Genomic DNA, 22160 nt, shown 5'->3' on the forward strand with positions numbered 1-22160 from the left:
CATCCCAGCACCAACAGCCTTGGTCCTTAATATTGGTCCTTGCCAGAGACCCAAGCCGCAGCAGGGTCTGCCTCTTCTCCTTAAGTGTTATTGATCTGTTAAATATAACCTCAAGGAAGGAGTCAACCCAACAATCATCCCTAACTCAGGAGAAAGAGACGGACTGATTCTTAGGTGGGGGAGCCTCTATCCCAACCAGCTCTGCTGATACCAGAATGGCCTGCAGGATCAAGTGTCTGTCTCTCCAGCCTGAATAATTCATGTCAAGGCCAGGAGTGCTCCCTTCTCAGGAGCCTGTTCCTTTAAGGCAGGTCTGGAGCTTCCCAGTTCTGGAAAAAAAATCCACCCAGAACTAAACAAACCCATAAACAGCTCATCCCTGAACTCCCTTAGCTTAACTCCCCATATTCCATGCTGCAAAATCTGCTCCTGTTCTCCCACCACTGGAGCCCCAAGTCCTCCACCCATTCATTACTCATAGGTGGGGCACCATGGAGGGAAGGAGGGGCAGCTGATGGTGTCCAACAACCCAGTGTCCTGAGACCCCGTAGTACAGTCTAGTGGGGTGTCTGCGTCGGAACTGGGGCAGGGAGGGGACAGAAAAGAGCTGAATCACCACACTCACTGGTCCCAAGGCCTGGGAAAGCGGTTGGAAGGAAGAGTCCAGCCTAGTGGCGGGGACCAGATGAAAGAACTCCTGGCTTAGCAGGCAGTGAGTTGGGAGCCAGGGGGAAGCGGAGGGGACATCCCTGATTTTCGAAGGTGGGGTGGGACAGGGTCAGGAAAACGCTCCTCCTATTAAACTCAAAGTGGTGGTAACCCAGGCAGCCCTAATGTAACCGGGGTCGAAGCGGAGGGGGCCAGAGGCTGGGGATTTTCCAGTCTCTCCTTGCACAGCTCTCTCCTAGATCACAGAGATTAGGAAGAGCCTGAAAAATGAGTAACTTTCTCAGCCCACCCCTCATCACTGCTTGTGCTTGTAGGGGGGACGCTAAAGGTCTCCCCCAAATTCTCACTCTGTGGTGCTGACCCCACCTGCCTGCTCTCCACAGTCCGGCCCAGCCCCACAGGTGCCAGAGAGGGAGGAAGGAACCAGCTTAAACATGGAAAGTGGAGGAGAGGAGGCATTGAGAACCTGGGACAGCCAAACTTCTCAGCAGACCCGGAGCCCGAGAAGGGGAGAGAGAAAGCATAGCAGCCAAAAGCCCAGATTGTCGGTAGCCTCCCACCCCGCCTCTCTGCGAGGAGGGCGCGGAGACTCCGCTGGGGGCGGAGGAGGAGGCTGGGAGGCGGGGAGGGGGGGGAGGCAAACCCTGCCCACTCGGCTCCAAGCCCAGAACGGCCGCGGAAGCCGGAGGCCAGCGCGCAGGGCGAGTAGGGCACCGGGGGCGGGGGGCTCTGCTCCCCGCTTGACCCCTCTCGCGCCAGCCAGGAAAGGGAAGGCTCCTCGGATTTTACAGCCAGTGGACGGACCGACCGCGACTGCCAGCATCTGCAGGTCAAGGACTTGCCTCACCCGCCCCCCTCCCCGCCCCCAAGGCGCTCTGAACTCACTGGTGAGAGCGGCGGCCCGGACGCTGGATGCGGGGGCCGCTGCAATGGCCCCGCGCGCGGGACAGCCGGAGCCAAGGGGGCCGCTGCTACCGGGGCTGCTGCTCGTGGCGGCAGCGCTGAGCCAGCCCGCTGCGCCCTGTCCCTTCCAGTGCTACTGCTTCGGCAGCCCCAAGCTGCTACTGCGCTGCGCCTCGGGCGCCGAGCTCCGGCAGCCTCCGCGAGACGTGCCGCCCGACGCGCGCAACCTCACCATCGTGGGCGCCAACCTGACGGTGCTGCGCGCTGCCGCCTTCGCCGGCGGGGACGCGGACGGGGAGGAGGTGGCGGCGGGTGGCGTGCGCCTCCCTTTACTGACCGCTCTGCGCCTCACACACAACAACATCGAGGTGGTGGAAGACGGTGCCTTCGACGGGTTGCCTAGTCTGGCGGCGCTGGACCTGAGCCACAACCCGCTGCGCGCCCTGGGCGCCGGCGCTTTCCGCGGGCTGCCGACGCTCCGCTCGCTGCAGCTCAACCACGCGCTGGCGCGGGGCGGCCCCGCGCTGCTGGCCGCGCTGGACGCCGCGCTCGTCCCGCTTGTCGAGCTGCGCCTCCTGGGCCTGGCGGACAACGCACTGAGTCTCCTGCCGTCTGCCGCGCTGCGCCTGCCGCACCTCGAGCAGCTGGACGCGCGCCTCAACAAACTGGCCGGCCTGGGCCCCGACGACCTGCGCGCACTTGAGCGGGATGGCGACTTGCCCGTGCCGCGCCTACTGCTTGCCGACAACCCCCTGCGCTGTGGCTGCGCTGCGCGCCCCCTGCTGGCCTGGCTGCGTAACGCCACAGAGCGCGTCCCCGACGCACGGCGCCTGCGATGCACAGCCCCGAAGCCCCTGTACGACCGGCCTTTCTTGGACCTGGACGAGGCGCAGCTGCTCTGCGCGGACCGCAACGCCGAAGGTCGTGGGGAAGAAGTAGAACTCACCGGCCCGGAGCTGGAAGCTTCCTATGTCTTCTTCGGGCTGGTGCTGGCGCTCATCGGCCTCATCTTCTTAATGGTGCTCTACCTAAACCGCCGCGGCATCCAGCGCTGGATGCGCAACTTGCGTGAGGCCTGCCGGGACCAGATGGAGGGCTACCACTACCGCTACGAACAGGATGCCGACCCGCGCCGTGCGCCCGCCCCAGCCGCCCCCGCCGGCTCCCGCGCCACTTCCCCGAGCTCGGGCCTCTGACCTTTGCCTGTTCGAGGTTGGGGGTGCCCCTGCCAGCTGAGGCCTGAAGCAGTGGGTATGGGACACCCGTGAGCTTGGTGGGGCTTTTGAGACTTGCCCCTGACCTGCCTGAGACCTTTGAATTCTGGCATCACCTCCTGTCCCACCCCACCCACACACACACCTGGAGACCCCAAACTGCACCCCCTTCTTCCCAGCCTCTAAGAACTCTCACCATCAAAGACCCAGATACCCACCTTCTGATTCCAGAAACCCTACCCACCCGTCCCAGGCTCCGGACCCATCAACTCCCCTCAGGGCCTCTTAAGACTCACCCGGAGACCTTGTCCTAAAATCTGAAAGCCCTGAGATTGCATCCACCAAGCTCTTCCTGAGCCTTTACTCTCAGCAGGAAGCACCCTAGACTTCATGGACCCCCATCTCCAGCTCGGGCCCTCACATCCCATTTGGGTCTCAGAAGCAGAGCACTCCCACGAAAAGGTTTTTGTGGATTTTGAGCCTTTTTTCTCATACCAGAGCTCCGAGCCCTCCATCCTGCATAGATACCCCTGTCCTGGGGCTCTGAAGTGTTCAGGGGCTCTCCCCTACTCAGAGGGTGTGTTAGTACCACCCCCACCCCCGCTCTGGCTCAGGCCCCTCCCTTCTTTGGCCCCTGCTTGGGGCTCAGCTCCCTTGGTCTCTCCCACCCCAGAGACAGGCGCACACTGTCTGCACACACTGTGTAGCCTTAGAGTGGAGCCCATCCTCAGCGTTTCCCGCTGGGGCTCTGATCCCCTAGCACTCAGTGTTTGCCCCAATCTCAGACTCAGCTCTTCCCCCGATCTGAGTTACAACCCCTGCCCAAGTCTTAGGCTCTTGATTCCACCCACATTTGTAGCTTACACTCAATATTCACCCCTCCTACTCACTACTAGGTCAGGGTCCAATGAGGAATCCATCCCTGAAATGTGCTCACCCTTTTTACCTCCTAAAATGAAGTCTCCAGCCCAGCAAGACAGGTGCAGTTGCCACACACCTCATCCATACTGGTGGGTCTCCACGGAGAAAGGAGATTCCTGAGGATGCAAGTCAGGCCTCAGAACCAGGGTCACCCCCTCACCATGGCCTCAGTGAGGGGTAAGGAAGGGGTCTCTGAAGGGCTGGGAGCTGCTGCGTACATGCTGTTTCCCACCCATGTGTCTCCACCCCTAAGGATTTCCTGCTGCTGTGTTCCCTACCCGCCACTCCATGCCTTCTGGAAGAGGGAGGGGGTCTCACCTCCTGTCTCAGGCACACGCCCTTTTGTTCAGGGTCAGAGCCTCAGCAACCTGCCTTCTGCATGATCCCAAAGCACAATTGGTGAGTGGGGAGGTGGGTGCCTCTCCCTGACTCCCACCCCTCGGTCAGGCAGAATGGCTGGCCTGTGCTGCCTCTGCACACGGGAAGTCACCCTCCGACACACTGGTTGAGGCCCACCTTCTCACCCCTACCCCAGTAATCTGATGTCCCTCGGGCAGTTTTCTATAAAGTCTGCAATAATCTCCGATACTCTGCTCTTGTAAGTCATGCCGTGTCATTCCTGCCGACCTTGGGCATTGAAGGGGCTGGAGGGGATACTTAGGAGGGCATTTTGGACCTCCCTGAGGTGTGGGGTGACCTTGGGACCTTGGTGTCTTCTCCTGGACTGTGGGAAAGGAAATGGGCTCTGACTGCACAGAGCAGGGTGGAGGCTCGGCCCATAGACTTCCCGCTGGGATGGCACTACTGTCCAAACAGAGCTGCGTTTTATCCTCTGAGATGGGGTCATACATACACGGCCAGGGCAGGATCCTGTGCTTCCTCTACACCCTCTTACCCTTCCATTCATCATCACGGCGGTGGGGATGGGGGTGGTGGGGGATCTGGTTGGACTGATAAATGCTAGCATCGCACGAGGCTACCAGGGAGGAATTCCAGCCACAGAAAACTGAGTCAGTTAATTCAGACAAGAAAAAGGATGGTTCATTATTTGCTGCTTTGCCATCAATCCCTCTGATGAATTATCCGATACTCCCTTTACCCTTTGTCATGCCACAGTCTTCTGGCTAGAGGTGTAGGAACTGTCCCCTCGGGTATGTGAGAGCCTGGGAGGAGAAGCAGCCTCGATGTGGGGGTGGATGAAATGGCTCCTTGGAATATGTGGGAGCAAGGAGGCAGCTGGGCGGGGCCAGAGGGGCCAGGCTGAGAGGCCTGCCTCCTGCCTCAGGTTCCCCAGGCTGGGTTGTTTCGCACTGAGGATCTTGGAGTCCTGGAACCATGCGGCAGAAGTCCAGACCGCTGGCATTTCAGATTTTAGGGCTGCATCATCCTAAAATATGTGCCTTGTAACATTGAAATGGACCTCCGAGGTAATGCGGGAGCCATCTCCCAAACCACCTCAGTAAGGAGCACCCTCTCTCGATAAGGTGCTCACTCCTTTCTTCCCGGGGGCATCGGTTTCAGCGCCAGAGGCTTCCGCCTGGGACTTCCTGACAGTCCAGCCCCAGCTCTGCCTTGGGGCCAGGAGCACAGCTCGCCCCAGGACCGCTCTTTGCAGAGTCGGGGCCAGTGCAGGTGTCCTATCTTCTCCTAGCAGATCCCCTACCCCGTCATTCCTCATGAGAAGGGATCACTTTCTTCTGAAGCATCCCCACCTGTCAATGACCTTCAAAAAGCAAATCCTCCAGGACAAAGTAGTGGCTGTGTCTCTAACATGGTTAGAGAATTGTCTTTAACAGGTCACCTCCCCAGTTCCAAAGATGTGCCCTCTGATGATATGGCCAAAGGCTGCAATAAGCCCTGGCAAATAAAACATGCTGTTAGTTGTGGGTCCGCTGTCAGCAAACATCTTTGAGAGTTTATATGAGAGCTGCTACTAAGCTAAGTATCAAATCGGTAGTTGTCAAAAATCAGACAATTGAGAGCTTCACATATGCCAGCTGACATTTAACCTTAGTGCCCATTAAATGCTGTCTCTGGGCTGCCATCCTTCTTGTAGCCTATTAGTGACCTTTGGTCTTACGGGACTATCACTAGGTCCCAGGGCCCCCGCCCTGCCTCCTCTGCAGATGCAGCCATTCTCTCAGCCTCTACTGAGTACAACTTTTCCAGCGCCAGAGAAGCGAACGACCCAGGGGAGGAGTCATACTTAATCAAGGCTTAGAGAAAAGAAGTCCCGGGAAGCTCAAAGTTTAGTGTAAGGACCCTGACCCAACCTGCGGAGACTTCTTAGAGGAAGTCATGTTTGGATGGGCTTTAAAGGATGAGTAGGAGTTTGCAGAACAGAGAAAGACCTTCAGGCAGGAAGATCTTGTCAGTCAGAGAATTGGAGAAGACCATTCGTGGCCGGGAGTAGGTGGGAGGATGTAAGACGGATCTGCTTCCCCTGCGTTCTGTACTGGGTGGCAGTAGAGGGACCTCCACCTGCAGAGACGTCAGGGATGTGGAGAGGTGCGATAGAAGATCCCTTATAGGGAAAGGAGAGATGGAGGGATCTGGCTGGTCATGCCCTGATACCCTCTTGCCACCTACCCCCTTCAGTGCCCCCCTCAGCAGTGCCAAAGCCCTACCACAAGGCCAGCCTCCCCCTTTAATCTCACGCCAGAAATGCTGCTGGACGGCTGAGGTGGGGAGAGGCTGCAGGGGCCTGCAGGGGCCAAGTGCCAGGAGGAAAATTCCATCCAGGACGTCCCCTAGAGAGCAGGCAGGTGGAGAGCGGGAGAGGGAGAGAAAAGGCGTGTAACCGTCAGAAAAGTGATAGACGCGAGACCAGCTGTGTACTTTGAGGAACATGTCACTCCCCAGAATTCTGTGACCCTGTAAAAACCGTGAAATTTCCTCTCAAAAAACAAAGGGAGCCATCTCCTCGAGTTTATCTGTGACCCCCGTCCTCCGTCCTCCCCGTGTCCCTCAGCGAGGGCCCGCTGGGGTCCAGAGGACGAGGCCTCAGTCTGAGCTCAGCCTGACCTGCTAAATCGTCTTGTTCTCACTCAGAAACCCAGGCTGAGACCTTACTATGTGCTGGGTGCTGGGGACTCAGCTGTGGACAGGGCAGAGCTGCCTCCTGCCATCCGGGCCCAGTCTGACACTGAGCGTGGACAGCCCCGCCCATTGCTGGCTCCAGGTCCTCCCCCCAACCCCCACCCTGTCCTGGTTGGGTCGTGACCTCCAGAGGCACTGCCTGCACTCCCTGCAGTCCATCTTCTTCCTCGTTAGGTCTTTGCCTGGCAGACTAATGTACGGGCATGGCCTTTCCCAGACTGGGCGAAGGGGAGGGGGCAGTAAATATTACTGGGATCATGCACTCGGCTTCTTCAGAGTCCCTGCCTTCGCCCCCTCACCTCTCCCTCACTGCCCAGCCCCCTTCCTTCAGTGCTGCCTCAAGGCAATTTATCCCGTGCTGGCCAGACCTGTGCAGACCACCTCAACCAACTCTTCATTGTACTGGAGGGGAAACCGAGGCCCAGAAAGCCTAGCAGCCCTCCTCCAGGTCACACAGGGCATCAGGAGCAGAGCAGATCCAGAGCTCAGGACGCACCCTGGGGGCATCCCTGCCCTGGTCTGGATCGGAGGATCTGACCCTGGCTGCCCCACCTCCTAACTCTGTATCTCCAGCCCCAGGGCTCCTGGCCTCTGGCAGCAGACCCCAGCCTGTGGTGGCCTAGAGATGCAAAACGGAAGTGTGAACAAGGAGGGGGTGGAGAGGACTCTTCAGCTTCCATTAGCACCTAGCAGCAGGCCTCAGAAGCCTGCTCTAGCCTACCGTAGGCAGAAACCCTGCCGCCGGATCCTTCTCGATGGTCCCAGGCCTGAAACTCATTGTCCCTGGGCCTCTTGTCTCCGCTGAGCTGCTGCTGAGATGGACAGGGCCTGCTCTTGTCCTCAGTAAAGATGGGTCGCTGTGATAATGGAAGCACACGGGGGGACCCTCTAACTAATGTGACCACACACACCAGGCAACTTTGGACAGTGAAAGCGGCCACTATTAATAATTACATGGGGACAAGAATAAGCTAGGGCTGTACCAGGCTGGTGGGCCTTGGACTCCAATGACTTTTGAAAAGACCTCAGGTGGGGGCGGGTGGGGGAGGAAAAGTGCTAGACTGCTAGACTGAGCTAGTCTGCCAGCACTAGACAGCTAATACACTCCCTGACCTCAACCCTGTCCCCCATCCACACTAGACAGCGTCTTGAACACTGTTCTCCAGCCACACCAAATTACTCAGACTTCAGCAACTGAGCTCAGGGATTCCAAGCCCCATGCCTTTGCTCACACAGCCCACTCTGCCGGAAATGCCTTCCTTGTACTGAGAGCAACAGGACGGCTCAGGGCTGTCTCCTGTCCTTACCTCAACCCTTGCTCCTGTCACGGTATACCACCCCCCCCCAGACATTTATTTGTACAGATGGGTTTTTTGGCCCAATGTCAGCACCAGACTAGAAGCTTCCCCCCCACCCCCGAGGCCCAGTACCCTTTCAGGTCCCTAGTCCTGGTGCACAGAGAAAATTTGTGAGCACTGTCCCTGCCCTGCAGATATCCACCGCACGGGGGAGAAGCATCACACGGGTTTGTGGATTCCTGCGGCTGTGTGTCAGACGCCCACTCCCTTGGACACCCACAATCCCCCACCTCACTGAGCCGAGGTTTCCCTTACGTGGATGCCTGCAGGGTCAGCTCCTTGTTGCAGCTGCTCCATCGAGCGAGAGAACGGAAAGTACAGCTTTAGAATACGTAACCATGCAAAACATAATGCAGCTTTGTGACTTTGACTTTGTAATACAGTTATAGTTTTCCGGCCCACCATCTGCAGTACTTGTCCAGGGTCCTATCTGATCAACTTGCTTTGGTGGTTCGGCCGAGGTTCCTTGCCTCCGGGGACTGAAGCGACGTCTGTGGGCAGAGTTGTGTGGAAGCCAAACCAGTTTTAACTTTTCTCTGCATATGTGCGTCACCTGCTGGTGAAGATGAGAAAGTTCCTCTTTCATTGAGTCACAACCCATTCAAGAATTTTAAGTGCCTACTATGTGCCAAGAACTGTGCTAGGAAGAAATTGAGGATACGATATTGAAGAAAATGACAAGGTATAAGCCCTTATAAAATAATGATAGTAATAAATAACACATATATGCTCACTGTGTGCCAAGGATTGTTCTAAGCACTTGACATAGCACCCGTTTTACCCTGTGAAGCAGGTATTGTCACTATTTCTACTTTACAAATGAAGAAAGCACATAAAGATGAACCACATGTCACAGCGTGCTAATAAAGGCCCGATTTAGGCTTAGAACCCAGAGCCATGTGCTCAGACTGTAAACAAGTAAATAAACAATACACTTCTCAGGGGGAAACAAAGATGGGACAGCGGTGGGGAGGGTGCCCTTTCAATGGGGTGGTCGGGCAGAGCCCTCTGAGGAGGCGGCTTGCTCTAAAGAATGGGAAGGAGCACGTTTTGTAAAGAGTCCAGGAAATATCAATCCAGGCAGAGAAAGAGCAAGTACAGTTTCTTCTTTGACACTGAAAGTTCAGATATCAAATGGGAGGCAAGCCCTGGCTATGCTACCCCTAAATATCTCTCTGATCTGTTCTTCTGCTTCCCCATCTGGTTCCCAGCTCTACACCTCTCAGCTGGCTCCCTGCCCCCGTTCCTGTCTGGTCCCCCTGCCTCTAGTCTCTCTCCCTGGTCCATCCTCCACAATGCAGCAGAGTGACCCTAACAATGCATGAATCTGATCCCTTTTACTGCCCTGCTTAAAGCCTGTCTCTTGAAACTGATTATCTGTAACCTCCCTCCCCATGGCCATGGTCTGGTCCCATCTCCTGTCAGCTCTGCTGGTTCCCTTCATCCTAGCTGCCTCGAAGTCCTAACAACTCCCTGAGGGCCCCAGGTTGTCTCACCCCCTGAGGGCTCCCAGGGGCCTTCCCTTCTACCTGGAATATCCATAGCCTCTCATCACCTAACTCCTCATCCTTCAAAACGTGGTTCAAGCAATGCCTCCTCTAGGAAGCCTGCCTTCTCCCCCATCTCATGTGCCCCAGCTGACTGTGATGGCCCCTCCTCAGTGCTCTCACGCAGGCACGCAGTGCGTGCTTGTGGGCCCATCTCCAACACCACTCGGCAGCAACTCTAACCCTTGCCTCATCCTCCTATGACCTGAGGGCTCCTGGAGGGAAGGGGGTGTGTCTGTTACCCCTGTGTCTTCAAGGTACAGCGTAAGCCCCAGCAAATGGTACCGGCCCAGTAAACATCATTTGAGGCCTTACAGTGAGCTATAAATTGTTTCGTTTCTTCTGGTCCTGCCCTTTTTGCTTCTTTATTGAGGTACATGTCTGCAGAGAGTAAAATCCACTTTTGGGACATACAGTTGATTTGGACAATCAAGATATGGAACAGTTCCATTCCCCGCCCCCAAATCCCTCCTGCTGTCACTTTGTAGACACCCTCCTCCAACCATAGCCCATGGCAACGAGGGGTCTGTTTACTGTCCCCATGGTTTTGCCTTTTCCAGAATGTCATGTAAGTAGACATGTGCAATTTGTCCTTTCAGTCGGGCTGCTTTCACTTGGTCTCATGCATTTGAGATTCCTCCCCGCTGTCGCTATCACGAGTTGGTTCATTCTTATTGCCGATCAGGGTTCCACTGTGTGGCCTACGATTCATCCATTCACACTTGTGGAAGAACATTTGGGTTGTTGCTAGTTATTGACAGATATGAATGTAGGCATCATTAATGTTCGTGTACAGGCTTTTGTAGGAACGTAATTTTTCATTTCCTTTGGGAGTGGAACTACTAAGTCTTATAGCATGTTTATTTTTTAATTTTTAATTTGTATTGAATTTATTGGGGTGACATTGGTTAATAAAATTATATAGGTTTCAGGTGTACAATTCTATAATACAAATTTGTGAGAAACTGCCAAACTGTTTTCCAAAGTATCCGTTAGTCTTATCAGGGTGATCACTTCGTAAATTATATAAATGTCTAATCACTCTGTTGTACACTTGGAACTAATATAATACTGTATGTCAACTGTAATTGAAAAATAAATTTTTAAGAAAGAGTTTTACCATTTTGCATTCCCATTATGAGCATTCCAGTTCCTCCACACTCTCACCAGCGGTATTTATTGAAAAGACAACAATCAAATTGCCTTCACACCTTCGAAGAAAATAAGTTGCCTGTGCTCAGTCCACTGAGCCTCACCAGCCGGGGCCAGCTTTCCTTTTTAGTATTGTTTGTATGGTTACCTTTCCCGTATTTTTACTTTCATCTTATCCGTGTCTTTATATTTTTTAAGATTTTATTTATCTACTTTTAGAGAGAGGGGAAGGGAAGAAGAGAGGGAGAGAAACATCAATGTGCGAGAGATAAATTGATTGATTGCCTCTCACACACCCCCAGCTGGGGACCTGGCCTGCAACCCAGGCATGTGCTCTGACTGGGAATCGAACCAGTGGCCTTTCAGTTTGCAGGCAGGTGCCCGATCCACTGAACCACACTGGCCAGGGCTTTGTCTTTATATTTACAGTGCGTTTTTTTGTAGACAGAATATAACTGAATCTTGTTTGTTTGTTTGTTTGTTTTTCAATCCAGTCTGACAATCTCTGCCTTTTAATTATGTTTAGACCATTTACATTTAATGCAGTTATTGATATGGTGGGATTTAGGTCCATCACTTTTATTTTTTTGTTTGTCCTTCCTGTTTCCTATTCTGTCGTTTCAACTTTACTGCCGTCTTTTGAAATATTTGAATATTTTTAGTACGCAATTTTAATTTATATTTTTGGCTGTACTTGTTGCTCTAGGAATCACCATATACATATATAATCTTTCATAATATACTTAGGATTAATATGGGAGTACTTCAAGTATATATAATACAGAAGTCTCCCAAATAGATGTCTTTATTTCCCCCACTAACCTTTACATCGTAGTTGTCATGTGTGTTCCCTGTATATACACTGACATCCCTATCAGACAATTTATAATCTTTTCTTTCAACAGTCACACATATTTAAAGGACTCGGGATGACCAATGTAGCCTGTTTCTCTTCTGGAGACACAGATTCATCTCTGGCATCATTTCCTTTCAGCCTAAAGAATTTCTTTTCTCTATTTATCTATTTTTATTGCAGGTCTTCTGGTGACAAATTCTCTTACATTCTCATCATCACCGGAGAATCTCTCTCTTTTAAATCATTCTTGAAGGATATTTTCCCTGGTTACAGAATTCTGGGTTGACAATTCTTTTACTTTTAGCACTTTAAAGATGTCATTCCGTTCTCTTCTAGCCTCCATGTTTTCTGTTGAGAAAGCTACATCAAATGATCATTCTTTGTATGGAAGAATGTACAAGAATGTGTCATTGTGCCCTGACTGGTGTAGCTCAGTGGATTAAGTACAGGCCTTCGAACCAGAACGTCAATGGTTCGAGTCCCAGTCACGGCACATGCTTGGGATGCAAGCCAGATCCTCAGTAGGGGGTGCACTAGAAGCAACCACACATTGATGTTTCACTCCCCCTCTTTCTCCTTCCCTTCCCCCTCTCCAAAAATAAATAAATAAAATATTTTTTTAAATCTGTCATATATATATTAAAAAAAGAATGTGTCATTTTCTCTACCTGCTTTCAATATATTACCATTTACATTTGATATTCAGCAGTTTGGTTATGTGTATCATATGCTTTTCTTTGAGTCTGGGATTAGCTCAGCTTTTTGAATTTATAAATTTATGTCTTTCATGCAATTTTTTTCTGCAGCAGTATCTTAATTTTGTCAATCTTTTTCCTTTGTTTTCCAGATTGAATGATTTCTACTTATGTGTCTTTAAGTTTCACCAGCTCTTCCTCTGTCGCCCTCATTCTGCCCTTCAGCCTGTCCAGTGAGTTTTTTATTTCAGGTATTTTATTTTTCAGTCCTAGAAAATCCATCTGGCTCATTTTCTAGTTTCTAATCTCTGTTGAGAACCACTATCTTTCCATCACTTTCAAGTTCTAACAGCTCCTTCAAACTCTTTTCTAATAATTTTCAGCATCAAAGTTATCTTAGAGTTGGTATATATCGATTGTATTTTCCCTTGAGAATTGGTCATATTTTCCCGATTCTTTGTTAAATACTTTCTGATTGTATCCTAGACATTTTGAATGTCATATTGTGTAGACTTGGTCGTGTTATAATCCTTTGTAGAATGTTGATTATGTTATGTTTAGAGACAATCAACTAATTTAGGTTTAGACCCTCAGTTCTGTCTTACCTTGTGTTGTTGATGGTTCTAACTTCAGCACAAATCCACGGGAGAAAAGAGGAAAGAAAGGGAAACTGACCCCAGATTACTTCTCCAAATTTTGAATCCCCTGCACCATCTTCCTCCTTTTGTTTAATTTTCAGAGTCATTAGGTAGTTGTTTTGTATTTTTGTCCAGAGTTTTTCTATGTAATCAGTAGGAGAAATAAGCTATAGTGGACTTACCCTGTCTTGGGAAGAATCTGAAATGCCTCCCCGGTTGATTTTGATTTGCTGGAGATTCCAAAAGCTGGATAAATGAAGTCCCAGAGCACCACCAGGCGGGGACGGCAGGAGGCAAGCTCAAAGCTAAGAGGCAACAACAAGCCCCTCTCCCACGCTCAGAGTCCTGGCCAGATGTCAGGGCCCTCCTTCTACACTGTGATATCCAGCCCAGTGTCGTTATTTCTATTGCTGGGTGAGAAGATGGAGGAGGAGCTGGTGATTTGCCCGTTTGGTCTCCCAACTAGTCCCCTGGCCTCCTCTGGCTCTGCACAGCAGGGCAGTGACCACTGCGAACTACATTTCCCAAGCTTCCTTGAAAATGAGCTTCCGCCCGAAGGAGGCACAAATACTGAATCAAAGGGCAGGAGAAGAGGAGAAACTAGCGTTTTTCCCCTGCTCTTTCAGCTTCAGGCAGCATCTCCAGCAATACCTGTGTTTCTTCTGTGGTCCAGGCTCCTCAGATACCCTCTCCCACAAAGTCCCTGTAGAGCGGCCCTGGTTCCTCAGCCCCACAAAGCCCACCTCCTCTCCCTGTGCTTCCACCACACAGGTGGTTGTGGGTTCCCGTTGCACCTGATCTCTGGGTTGCTTCATGTCCCATTTACCCTTTCAACTCTTGCAACATTTTTGTAACCAGTTTTTTCAGTTAAATTCCTGCTACTGAAATATGGGCACAGGTGCTGATTATCTGGACTCATACTGATCTAGTCCATGTTGGGGCAGAACAAAAACTAGCTCAGGTCTCCTGGTTCAGGTGTGGGTATCTCCCCACTGCCCTTCTCTGGGCTGGAAGGGGCATCAGGAAACAGGCCACCTTCTGGCCGGCCAGGAGGGCGATGCTTTGATCTAAATTGCACATCATTTTATAGGAACGTAAAAGTTTGTCTTTCATATATAATCCATTTTCTAGGAAAATCATTTTACATTCATCAGCACCTTCCTTTCGTGTTAATACTGTACGTTATCATTTAGAACTTGGAATCTTTTGCACTTGTATCCTCACTCCTCCCCAGTGTTCTTTCGGAACAGGAAGGGGTAAGTTGTGGAAAACAGGAGTGGCTTGGGGAAGACCCAGCAGAGCAGGAAAGAGACCTGAACAGGAATCATGGCTGGAACTGGGGCAGGACTTCGGCGGAAGCGGTCAGTGGTGCCAGGAGAAGATGGGATCGCTTCACCCCAGGAGAAAACCAGGGGTCATGAGACCCAGTGGACCTGACAGGGATCAGAGTCCGGGCAACTTTCCCAAAGCCGTAAGGCAGGTAAATGGCAGGAGGGGGAGGGGAAAGCGTCCTGGCAGTCTCTGGAATGGGGTGCAGCAACCAGGTTGGAGCTGGGACCAGAGACAGGGAAGAAAACACGTGACCCAGCCACGGGCCCTTTCCACCAGTCCAGGGCATCAGGGCCAGCACTTCCTGGTCCACATCCCACCAGGGGTTTATGGGACAGAAGTAAAAGCACAGCCAGCACCTGTCACAAAAGACCTTTAATGGACATCTATTTGTAGTTCTTTTGTTCACTGTCCTGTTAGAGTTGAATAAACTGCAATAACTTATCTGAGATAATAAGGAATGCCACAGGTACAACAAATAAACCTGGCAGATGGCCCAGGAATGAGAGTATCACAAAATAATCACTTCACAGAAGGGCCACCGACCTGGAGAGCTGTCCCAGTCACCCACCAGTCCCCACATCCAGGACTTGCAGCAGGCTGAGTGCTGACTCCCACTGAGTGGGAAGAGGTGCTCCTGCCCCCATCCCGCCCCCAGGGTCTGTGGCTGGCTCCACGGAGCAGACACGTTCCAGAAGGACTGTGCACCCCACATTTGTTCCCCTGAGCGCTCTGTTGATCTGCAGCGCAGGCAACGATCCCACCCCCAGTTTGTGAGGCTCCCGCTTCTCCTGCGAAAGCACCTCTGGTACCCACTCCTTTCATGATCCTTGCAGTGGTAATTCCCGTGAGGTGGGCAGAGCCTGGCGCTAGCCCCACAGCACACACAGAGACACTGAGGTCAGCGGGTCCCCAGGACACACTCGGACTGAACGTAGAGCGTCAGATGGCACACTTTCTTCCATGCCATATGGCTTGCAGCGCCCTGAGCCTCACATTTACACCTCGAATGCTCTGGGTGGGCGAGGGGCAGGATGCTGTGTCAAGGGCTGGTCCAGATCTCACCAAGGTGCCCGCCCTCAGCCCTGATGAGGGACCCAGGCAAAGGGGCAGGCTGGCAGGGAGAGAGTTCGGGAGACTGCAGGTACGGGACCAGCCTCCCTCAGGCACCCTCCTGCAGCCCACACACGCCACTGCCCACAAAGGTGGGAGCAGAGTCCTGGCAGAATCGCTTGAGGGAAACTTGCTGCCTGGAACATCTCTGGGCAGGTCCTGCCCTCACAGGAGGGACTTTGGCTGTAAAGTCCTGCCTCAGCATTTCCTGTAAGAAACCTGGACTGCCATCCACCTGTCCACATGTAAAGAGCCTGACTCTAGTGTCTCCTCTCACCACACTGCTCCTTCGGTCATCCCTCGTGCCTGGGCCAGGAGAGCTGGGTGTCCTACTGGGGTGCAGACACGAGTCCTAGGAGAGGGCTGGGCCTGTTTCCACGCCCCACAGCCCCCCACACTGCATGGGCCAATGTCAGGGTCATGACCCCCAGTCACCGAGCACCAGGCCCCTGCCCAAATGAAACCTAGGCCCAAGCTTTAGGGTAGGGGGCTACAAAATCCCCAAATGACAAAGTGTGTGTGTGTGTGTGTGTGTGTGTGAATAAGCAAATGGCTGGGCCTGGGCCTGTGACCTGAGTTCCGGTACAAAGGTACCCAGTGTTGGAACACTACAGCCATTCCACCAGGAAGAGCAAGGGCAGAACGTGTGCCTGCTGGTCTAATATCAAACCTTGGAATCATGGTTTGAAGAAATTTTTTTCTCCAAAAGAAACTTTGAAGGCGAAACTTCAGTAGGCAAGACATAAGAGCAGAGCTGCTATGGTGGGAGTGGGGGTGGGGGCAGGGCTGGAGACCTAGCCCTGCCTCCATCCCTCCCTCCCCACTTCAACAGCCCTGCCAAGGTGCTGTGGAACAGCAGGGGTTCCACAGCACCTGGCTGGAAAACCACTGTGTCAGAGTGTCTACAGATCATGGGTCCATGGGACCTGTGCTTCGACTTCCCTTTTGGGGTGAAGGGTTGGGAGAGAGTGATGGGGAAAGGATGCGCCCCTCCACAGGCCTCTCTCTGAAGCCACTGTGCAGTGGCCCTGCCAGCGAGCATCAGAGGTGGAGAGCCTGCCCCGGCGGGTTGGCCGTTCAGGTCCCGGAGGGAGAACGAAGTGGTGGAGCTGCCCGGGCCCAGATGCGGGCTCATGCGCGAGGGTGGGGGAGCGTGTTTTGGTCCTTGTTGACTTGAAAAGGAAAAACATCAGAACAGGCATAGGCCTATGACCATGAGACCCTGAAAGAGTTCAAGATTGGGGCCTAATGTCTTCCTCCAGGATGGGTTGAGGATGTCCCATCCCCAGTCACTGGTAGGAGAGAATCCACCTTTGTGGGCTGCCGGAACCACTGGGGGACAGGTCAGCTGCAGCTCAGCACCGCGTGTAAGAGGCCTGGGTTTTCCCCAAGTGTCCCAGGTATGTCCCAAGTATCATCATGAAGTACTGGCAGCTCTGGTTGACACTGGAAGGGGCCTTGTACCTTGAAGGGAAGGAGCAGGCAATTTCTATTCCTTATCACCCTTGGGTTCTTTGATGGAGAAGTGATTTGGGACTGGGGGCTGGGGGTCCTCACCAACCTGGGCCCAGTGCCCCAATCACCGACAATACCCATGTCTTGTGTCTCTGTCCTGATTGCTGGGACCATTATCTGAGGTGTGGTACTCCTGAATAGCGCCTCCGTGTTCCCCTCAGCTGGGTCACCAAAGCCAACCTGGCTGCATCTCCTTCTGGTTGACATCTGCCTAAATGAGATGACCAGAAGGCCACAGCTAACTTCCTCTATGGCCTTGGACCACTCCCCTGCAGTGGCAGGGCAATAGCCTGTGCCGCCATTTGCAATGTACAGGGCTGACTTTCAAGTCTACTGACTGCTATTCACCTGAGCCTTACAATTCCTTGAGGCAAGTGGGGAAGGGATTGCTGTCCCATTTTACAGTCAGGGAAACTGAGGCCGAGAGGTTGAGTGACTTGCTCAAGGCTACTCAGCTGAGTAATGACAATGAGGACACAGAGGCACCTTGGGCTTTTAGACCAGCATGCTTCTCCCAGCGCAGCGGGAACCAGCTTATCAGTGACTCCCCAGCTGACACAGTACCACCGAGGCTGAGGAGGCCGGTGGGGTCCAGCAGATAACCAGTCCTTAGGTTCACTGGGACTGATTCTTCTCATAGTTGGAATGTGGAGGAGCCCAGCTGACCCTCTGCCTGGGGATTTTCACTCAGGGCCACGGTCTTCCTTCCACCCTAAACTGCTACCTATGTGCCACCTTCACGCCCACTGGCGAGTCCCAGTGTGGCAGTGTGCTCAGCACGGGACCCAACTTCGTGCACAGAATGAACTGACGCTGTGGGCTGGGGCCTGGGGCCCAGTGGGTGCTCCCAACCCACTGGTTTCCCTCCGGGGTCTCACCTGACTCCAGGAGAGGGGCTCGCAGAGAGGGGCCCAGTCATGTTTGGGGGCTGCAAGGGTCTAAAGCCAACCAGAAGCTTGGGAAGAGGAGCTGGGCTTTTCTCACAGGAAGAGGACAGAGGAAACATGGGTCCAAGGGCCCCCGAGCTGCAGTGCATGGCTTGCAGGAGGGCACCCAGTCCAGGGGCGAGCAGGGCTACACTGCAGCCTGGATACCCTTTACAGAGCTGTCCATTCTAGCGTAGGCGGAGTCCACCTGGAAGGGGCACTGTTCCTGATTCACGCAAGGCACTATGTGGATGAGGAATGGCCCTGGGGCCATGAATAACATGGCCCCATTCTTCCCCCATGACTTTCCCTGGCCACAAGCTCTCTGGGACAGTGCCTGGGACTAACTGATCTCTGTGTTTTCGGTGCTCAGCACTGAGCAATTAAGGTATCAGCGCAGGATGGAAGCCAAATTCAAATGAACTTGACCACTGCCCTTCTGCAGCCCTGAACCCAAAGAGTAAAAGGCTAGATGGGACTATGATGCTTCTTGCAGCTGGAGAAGCTTCGGGTAACCTTGGAGATAAACCCAAAAGGGTGAGGGAGATGTTGGTGGGGTGGAAGCTCAAGAAACCAGTGGCAAGTCTTTCATGTGCACAGGTTAGAGATGGAGGAGGAGGTGTGGAGCGGAGTGATTACCCCAAATCCTAAAGGGTCTTATCCCAGCTCCAAAGGTTCCCAAAGAAGACCCTGGTGACCACATGCTCGTGGCACATTGTTCCAGCATTCCTTCAGCTCTACAGCTGCCCGATGGAGTGCAAACCACTCAGTGAGCTCTGGTAAGGGGCTTGGTGCCCGGAGTACCCGCAGCTAGGACCCCGGGACTGGCCAGGGGAGTGTGACTGTCCAAGGTGACTGGATTCTCACCTGAGTAGGGTTCCCTAGGGTTGAGTCTTCATGAGAGGCCGAAGGGAAGGGCTTGATGCAGAGCCAGGAGCTGGTGAAGTGGCTTCACCCTGGGAAGTGACTGCCCAGTCCACCCCAGGGGAGCCTGGACTGAAAAGTGTTGAGATTCAACTTGTGTAATGAAATTTCTGTTGTCTCCCTTCTCAGGCAAGTATGGGCTAGAGAGAGAAGGAAGCAGGAATTGAGGAGAGAGCCCCTTGCCCCATAAATCAGTGTGCTTGCTTGGGTATAAGGTGGAGCTCAGGTGTCCACATCCACAGCGGCTGTGTTACTGGAGGCCTTGTCACCAGCAGCCCTCTGGCCCTGCTGGAAGCTCAGCAAATGCAAGCTCTGTCCTCCCTTCATACTCAGGCCCCAGGGCCGGGCAGCTCCCATGTTAGCTATGGCCACGCCTTGACGTCAGGCAAGCCCCCCAGGTCCAACAAGGGTCCTACTCAGGCCTGCCGTGGGGAAGTAAAGCTCTCCATGGCCCTGATACCTCCAGGGTCTGACCAGTGAGCCCCTCTGGAGGCACAGAACAGAGTCAGTGGCTCTGGCTCCACCCACTAAGCCAGAAACTTTAATGTTCACAAGTTCTTGGAGGACAGAGCTGGGAGGGCCCCTTGTGATCATCAGGTCAAAGCCCTTGGTTTTCTACGTGGCAAACTGAGGCCCAGAAAGGGAAAGGAACCTGCCCAAGGACACAGAGTAAGAGAGTATCAAAGACCAGACAACAACAGAGACCTTCGAACACTTTCCACCTCATCACCTGCCTGCCCTGTTACCCTAGCAACACCCCAGACATCAACCACACACACCAGCCAATGGGTGCGGGGTCCCCATGGCACTGGGAACCACTGAGGGGGTCATCAACTCCCCAAGGAAACAAAGGGTGCCTTGCTGCCCGGCAGCCCCCTTTTAGGTGAGGGTATCCCAAAGGACCCTGCCACCTTCTGAGGAAGGACCCCTTTTGCCTGTGGGCACGGTGGCCTCAAGCACTGTGTCCCAGCCTGCAGAGCCAGTCCAGCCTGGCCCAGAAGAACTGCAAGGGAAGGGAGGAGGACACTGGTGTCCCGAGCGCCCCCTGGATTTCCAGCCTTGCTTCCCACGGGTTCACCAGTTTCAAGTCCACAAAGAAGGGAACAGGGAAGACTCTCCCCTTCCGGCCCCTGCGCCCACTTCTCAGAGCCACCCTCAGGACACCTCCTTTGGAGCTTCAGCTCATCCTGCCTGGAAGCGGGGGCAGGGAGTACTTTCTGAAGAAAGTACCCCTTCCTTACTTTCTCTCTCTACGCATGTTTATTCACAGGACAACATGGGTAAGATGCCAGGTAGCTAGGAGACCACACCCTGACAACACTGAAATACTCTTGGGCTAGTTCACGCTGCTTGCCCTAGACCAGGTAACTGCTGGTAAGAAAGTCCAGTCGCTTTTCTCCACTCCTGGGGTTTATACCAATGTCACTGTCAGATGCAGAGGGACATGGGGCAGGGATGGGCGTAGGAGAACGGTGTTTAGTGGGTCAGAACTGCAAACAGGCATTGAGAATCCATCCACAGGCTGCGGGCCCAGCCAGAAGACAGTGGCCTTTGGCGTGGTCATCCTTTAGCTGCCAGACTGCACTAGCCACCTGGGACCGTGGACATTCTCTCACAGTCTGGACCCCGCATCCCCACCCCGCCAAGCCCAACGCCCTATCCTCCCCGCTGTTCCCCATCCCAGGTCAAAGTCCAAGGCCAGAGCCACGGTGGCCTCTCTGAGGGTCAGCAGGGAGAAAGGGGATGAAAAGGTGACTGCAGTGAGAGGGCTATGGTGGCGCAGGTGGCCCTGCGAGCATGGGGGTGCGGGGCCCGTCCTGAGGCCGGAGGCTCACCACCACAGCCTGGAAGACCACTGGGCCCCCTGGTAGAAACTGGAAGAACGAAGGGGACGGGGCACCAGGACAGGAAGAAGACAAACGAGCAGCCTAGAGCAGGAGGGAGGACCTGGAGCTGCCCGGGCTGGGCTGGCCCCAGTCTATCTGTTGTTGAGCCGTGGAGAGCCAGTACCATCCTCCTCCTCCTCCTTGTCGTCCTTCATGCCTTTCAGTCTCTGACGGGCAAAGTCCTCAAACACAATGTCGTCGTCGCTGGTGGGAAAGACAAGGAAAACGAGGGGTATTTGCAGGGCGGGGTGAGTAGGCTTATTCAGAGGAGTGAGAGGGCTTGCCTGCTGGTGGGACTCGGGTACCAGCCTCCAGGGCTGACAGTGGGCGGGCAGGCCTGCCAGGCTGGCACATCTGGACACCCACCAGTGACAGTAGGACTGGTCACATGTGGCCTCCAGCCAGTGGTGGAAATGCCAGAGGAAGGCCTAAGTTTGCCTTTCACGACTGAGGACTGAAAAGTGACCCGGTCCTTGAGCAGTTCGGGGATGTGGTAGGGGGGGTGAAGCTGGGCTGCGGCCGGAGGAACAACTTACTCCCACTCTGAGGGGTCAGGCCACCAGCAGTTTCACAGCATATTCTGAATCCCCCAAGAACGAGCCCAAGAAACCCCACCTGCCCACCCCACGAAAGAGCTACTCCCAGGAAGCATCTCAGCTCCTGCTCAGGAACGAGCTGGCTTGGCTTTATGGAACAGAGAACTGAGAAGACCCTGCCCCAGGAAAGCCTTGATTCACACTCTGCTCTGTCGGGTCTTAGAGAGGAAGGGGTTGGCAGCAAGTCTAATTGGGGGGGGGAGGGGGGAGGAAGGGGGGGGGAAGAGGGTGCCTGAGTGGGGTTTCAGGACTAAGGACTGCTTCTGAGAACAATGAGCTCCCCTCTACCATGAAACATGTCCGCTCAGGCCCACTCAAGTCCCCCATCTCCCAGAATCCAGCCAGCTGTGTGGGGTGTGCTCATAGGGTGACTTGAGACCCCAGATCCCAAATATCTCCAGGCAGAGAAGGGAAGAGTGGATTTGGAGCTGAAGCAAAAAAGCTGGTTGGCCCTGGAGGTGGTTGGCGATGTCGACCCAGGTCTCCCCCTCTGGCCACTGTCCGGTGAGCCGATGGCCTTTGGCCGCAGGGAAATCCGCATCAGTCCTCAGGAGTCAGAAGCAACAAGATCCCCAGAACCTTCCCCACCCCACAGCTTGATTCCACTGGTTGGGCATGGGAGAGGCAGGAGAGTCCCAGCCCAGGGCCGCGAACCAGCCCTGTGTGAGCTGAGCAGGTGCTGTGGACGGACTGACGGACGTGCAAGGATGAGGGAGGAAGAACAGACCCCACCAAGTCAGGAGGAAGAGGAACAGGCACGGAGGGTCCTTCAAGTCACATGCAGGCAAGCGGTTTGCTGAAGAGGCGAGCAGAGGCGGC

The 22160-nt window shown here is 53.9% G+C and overlaps 2 protein-coding genes across 6 annotated transcripts in view; one reads left to right on the forward strand and one right to left on the reverse strand.

Moving 5' to 3' along the window:
- Positions 1-1366: 1366 nt before the first annotated feature.
- On the forward strand, positions 1367-4280 carry TPBGL (trophoblast glycoprotein like). Its single transcript, XM_037131557.2, has one exon. It carries the CDS (start codon positions 1599-1601, stop codon positions 2766-2768), a length of 1170 nt encoding a protein of 389 aa, XP_036987452.2. The 5' UTR covers positions 1367-1598; the 3' UTR covers positions 2769-4280.
- A 10458-nt stretch (positions 4281-14738) lies between these two features.
- Positions 14739-22160, reverse strand: part of ARRB1 (arrestin beta 1) — a 70389-nt gene continuing 62967 nt past the window's right edge. For all 5 annotated transcript variants that reach the window (XM_053670743.1, XM_053670745.1, XM_053670742.1 and 2 more), the window contains one exon: positions 14739-20949. In XM_053670743.1, the coding sequence (XP_053526718.1) occupies positions 20838-20949 (112 nt within the window). In that variant the 3' untranslated portion in view covers positions 14739-20837. The remainder of the gene's footprint in view (positions 20950-22160) is intronic.

Source organism: Artibeus jamaicensis, unplaced genomic scaffold (genome assembly GCF_021234435.1).
Source record: "Artibeus jamaicensis isolate MK-2021 breed Jamaican fruit bat unplaced genomic scaffold, CSHL_Jam_final contig_64, whole genome shotgun sequence".
Taxonomy (NCBI): Eukaryota; Metazoa; Chordata; class Mammalia; order Chiroptera; family Phyllostomidae; genus Artibeus; species Artibeus jamaicensis.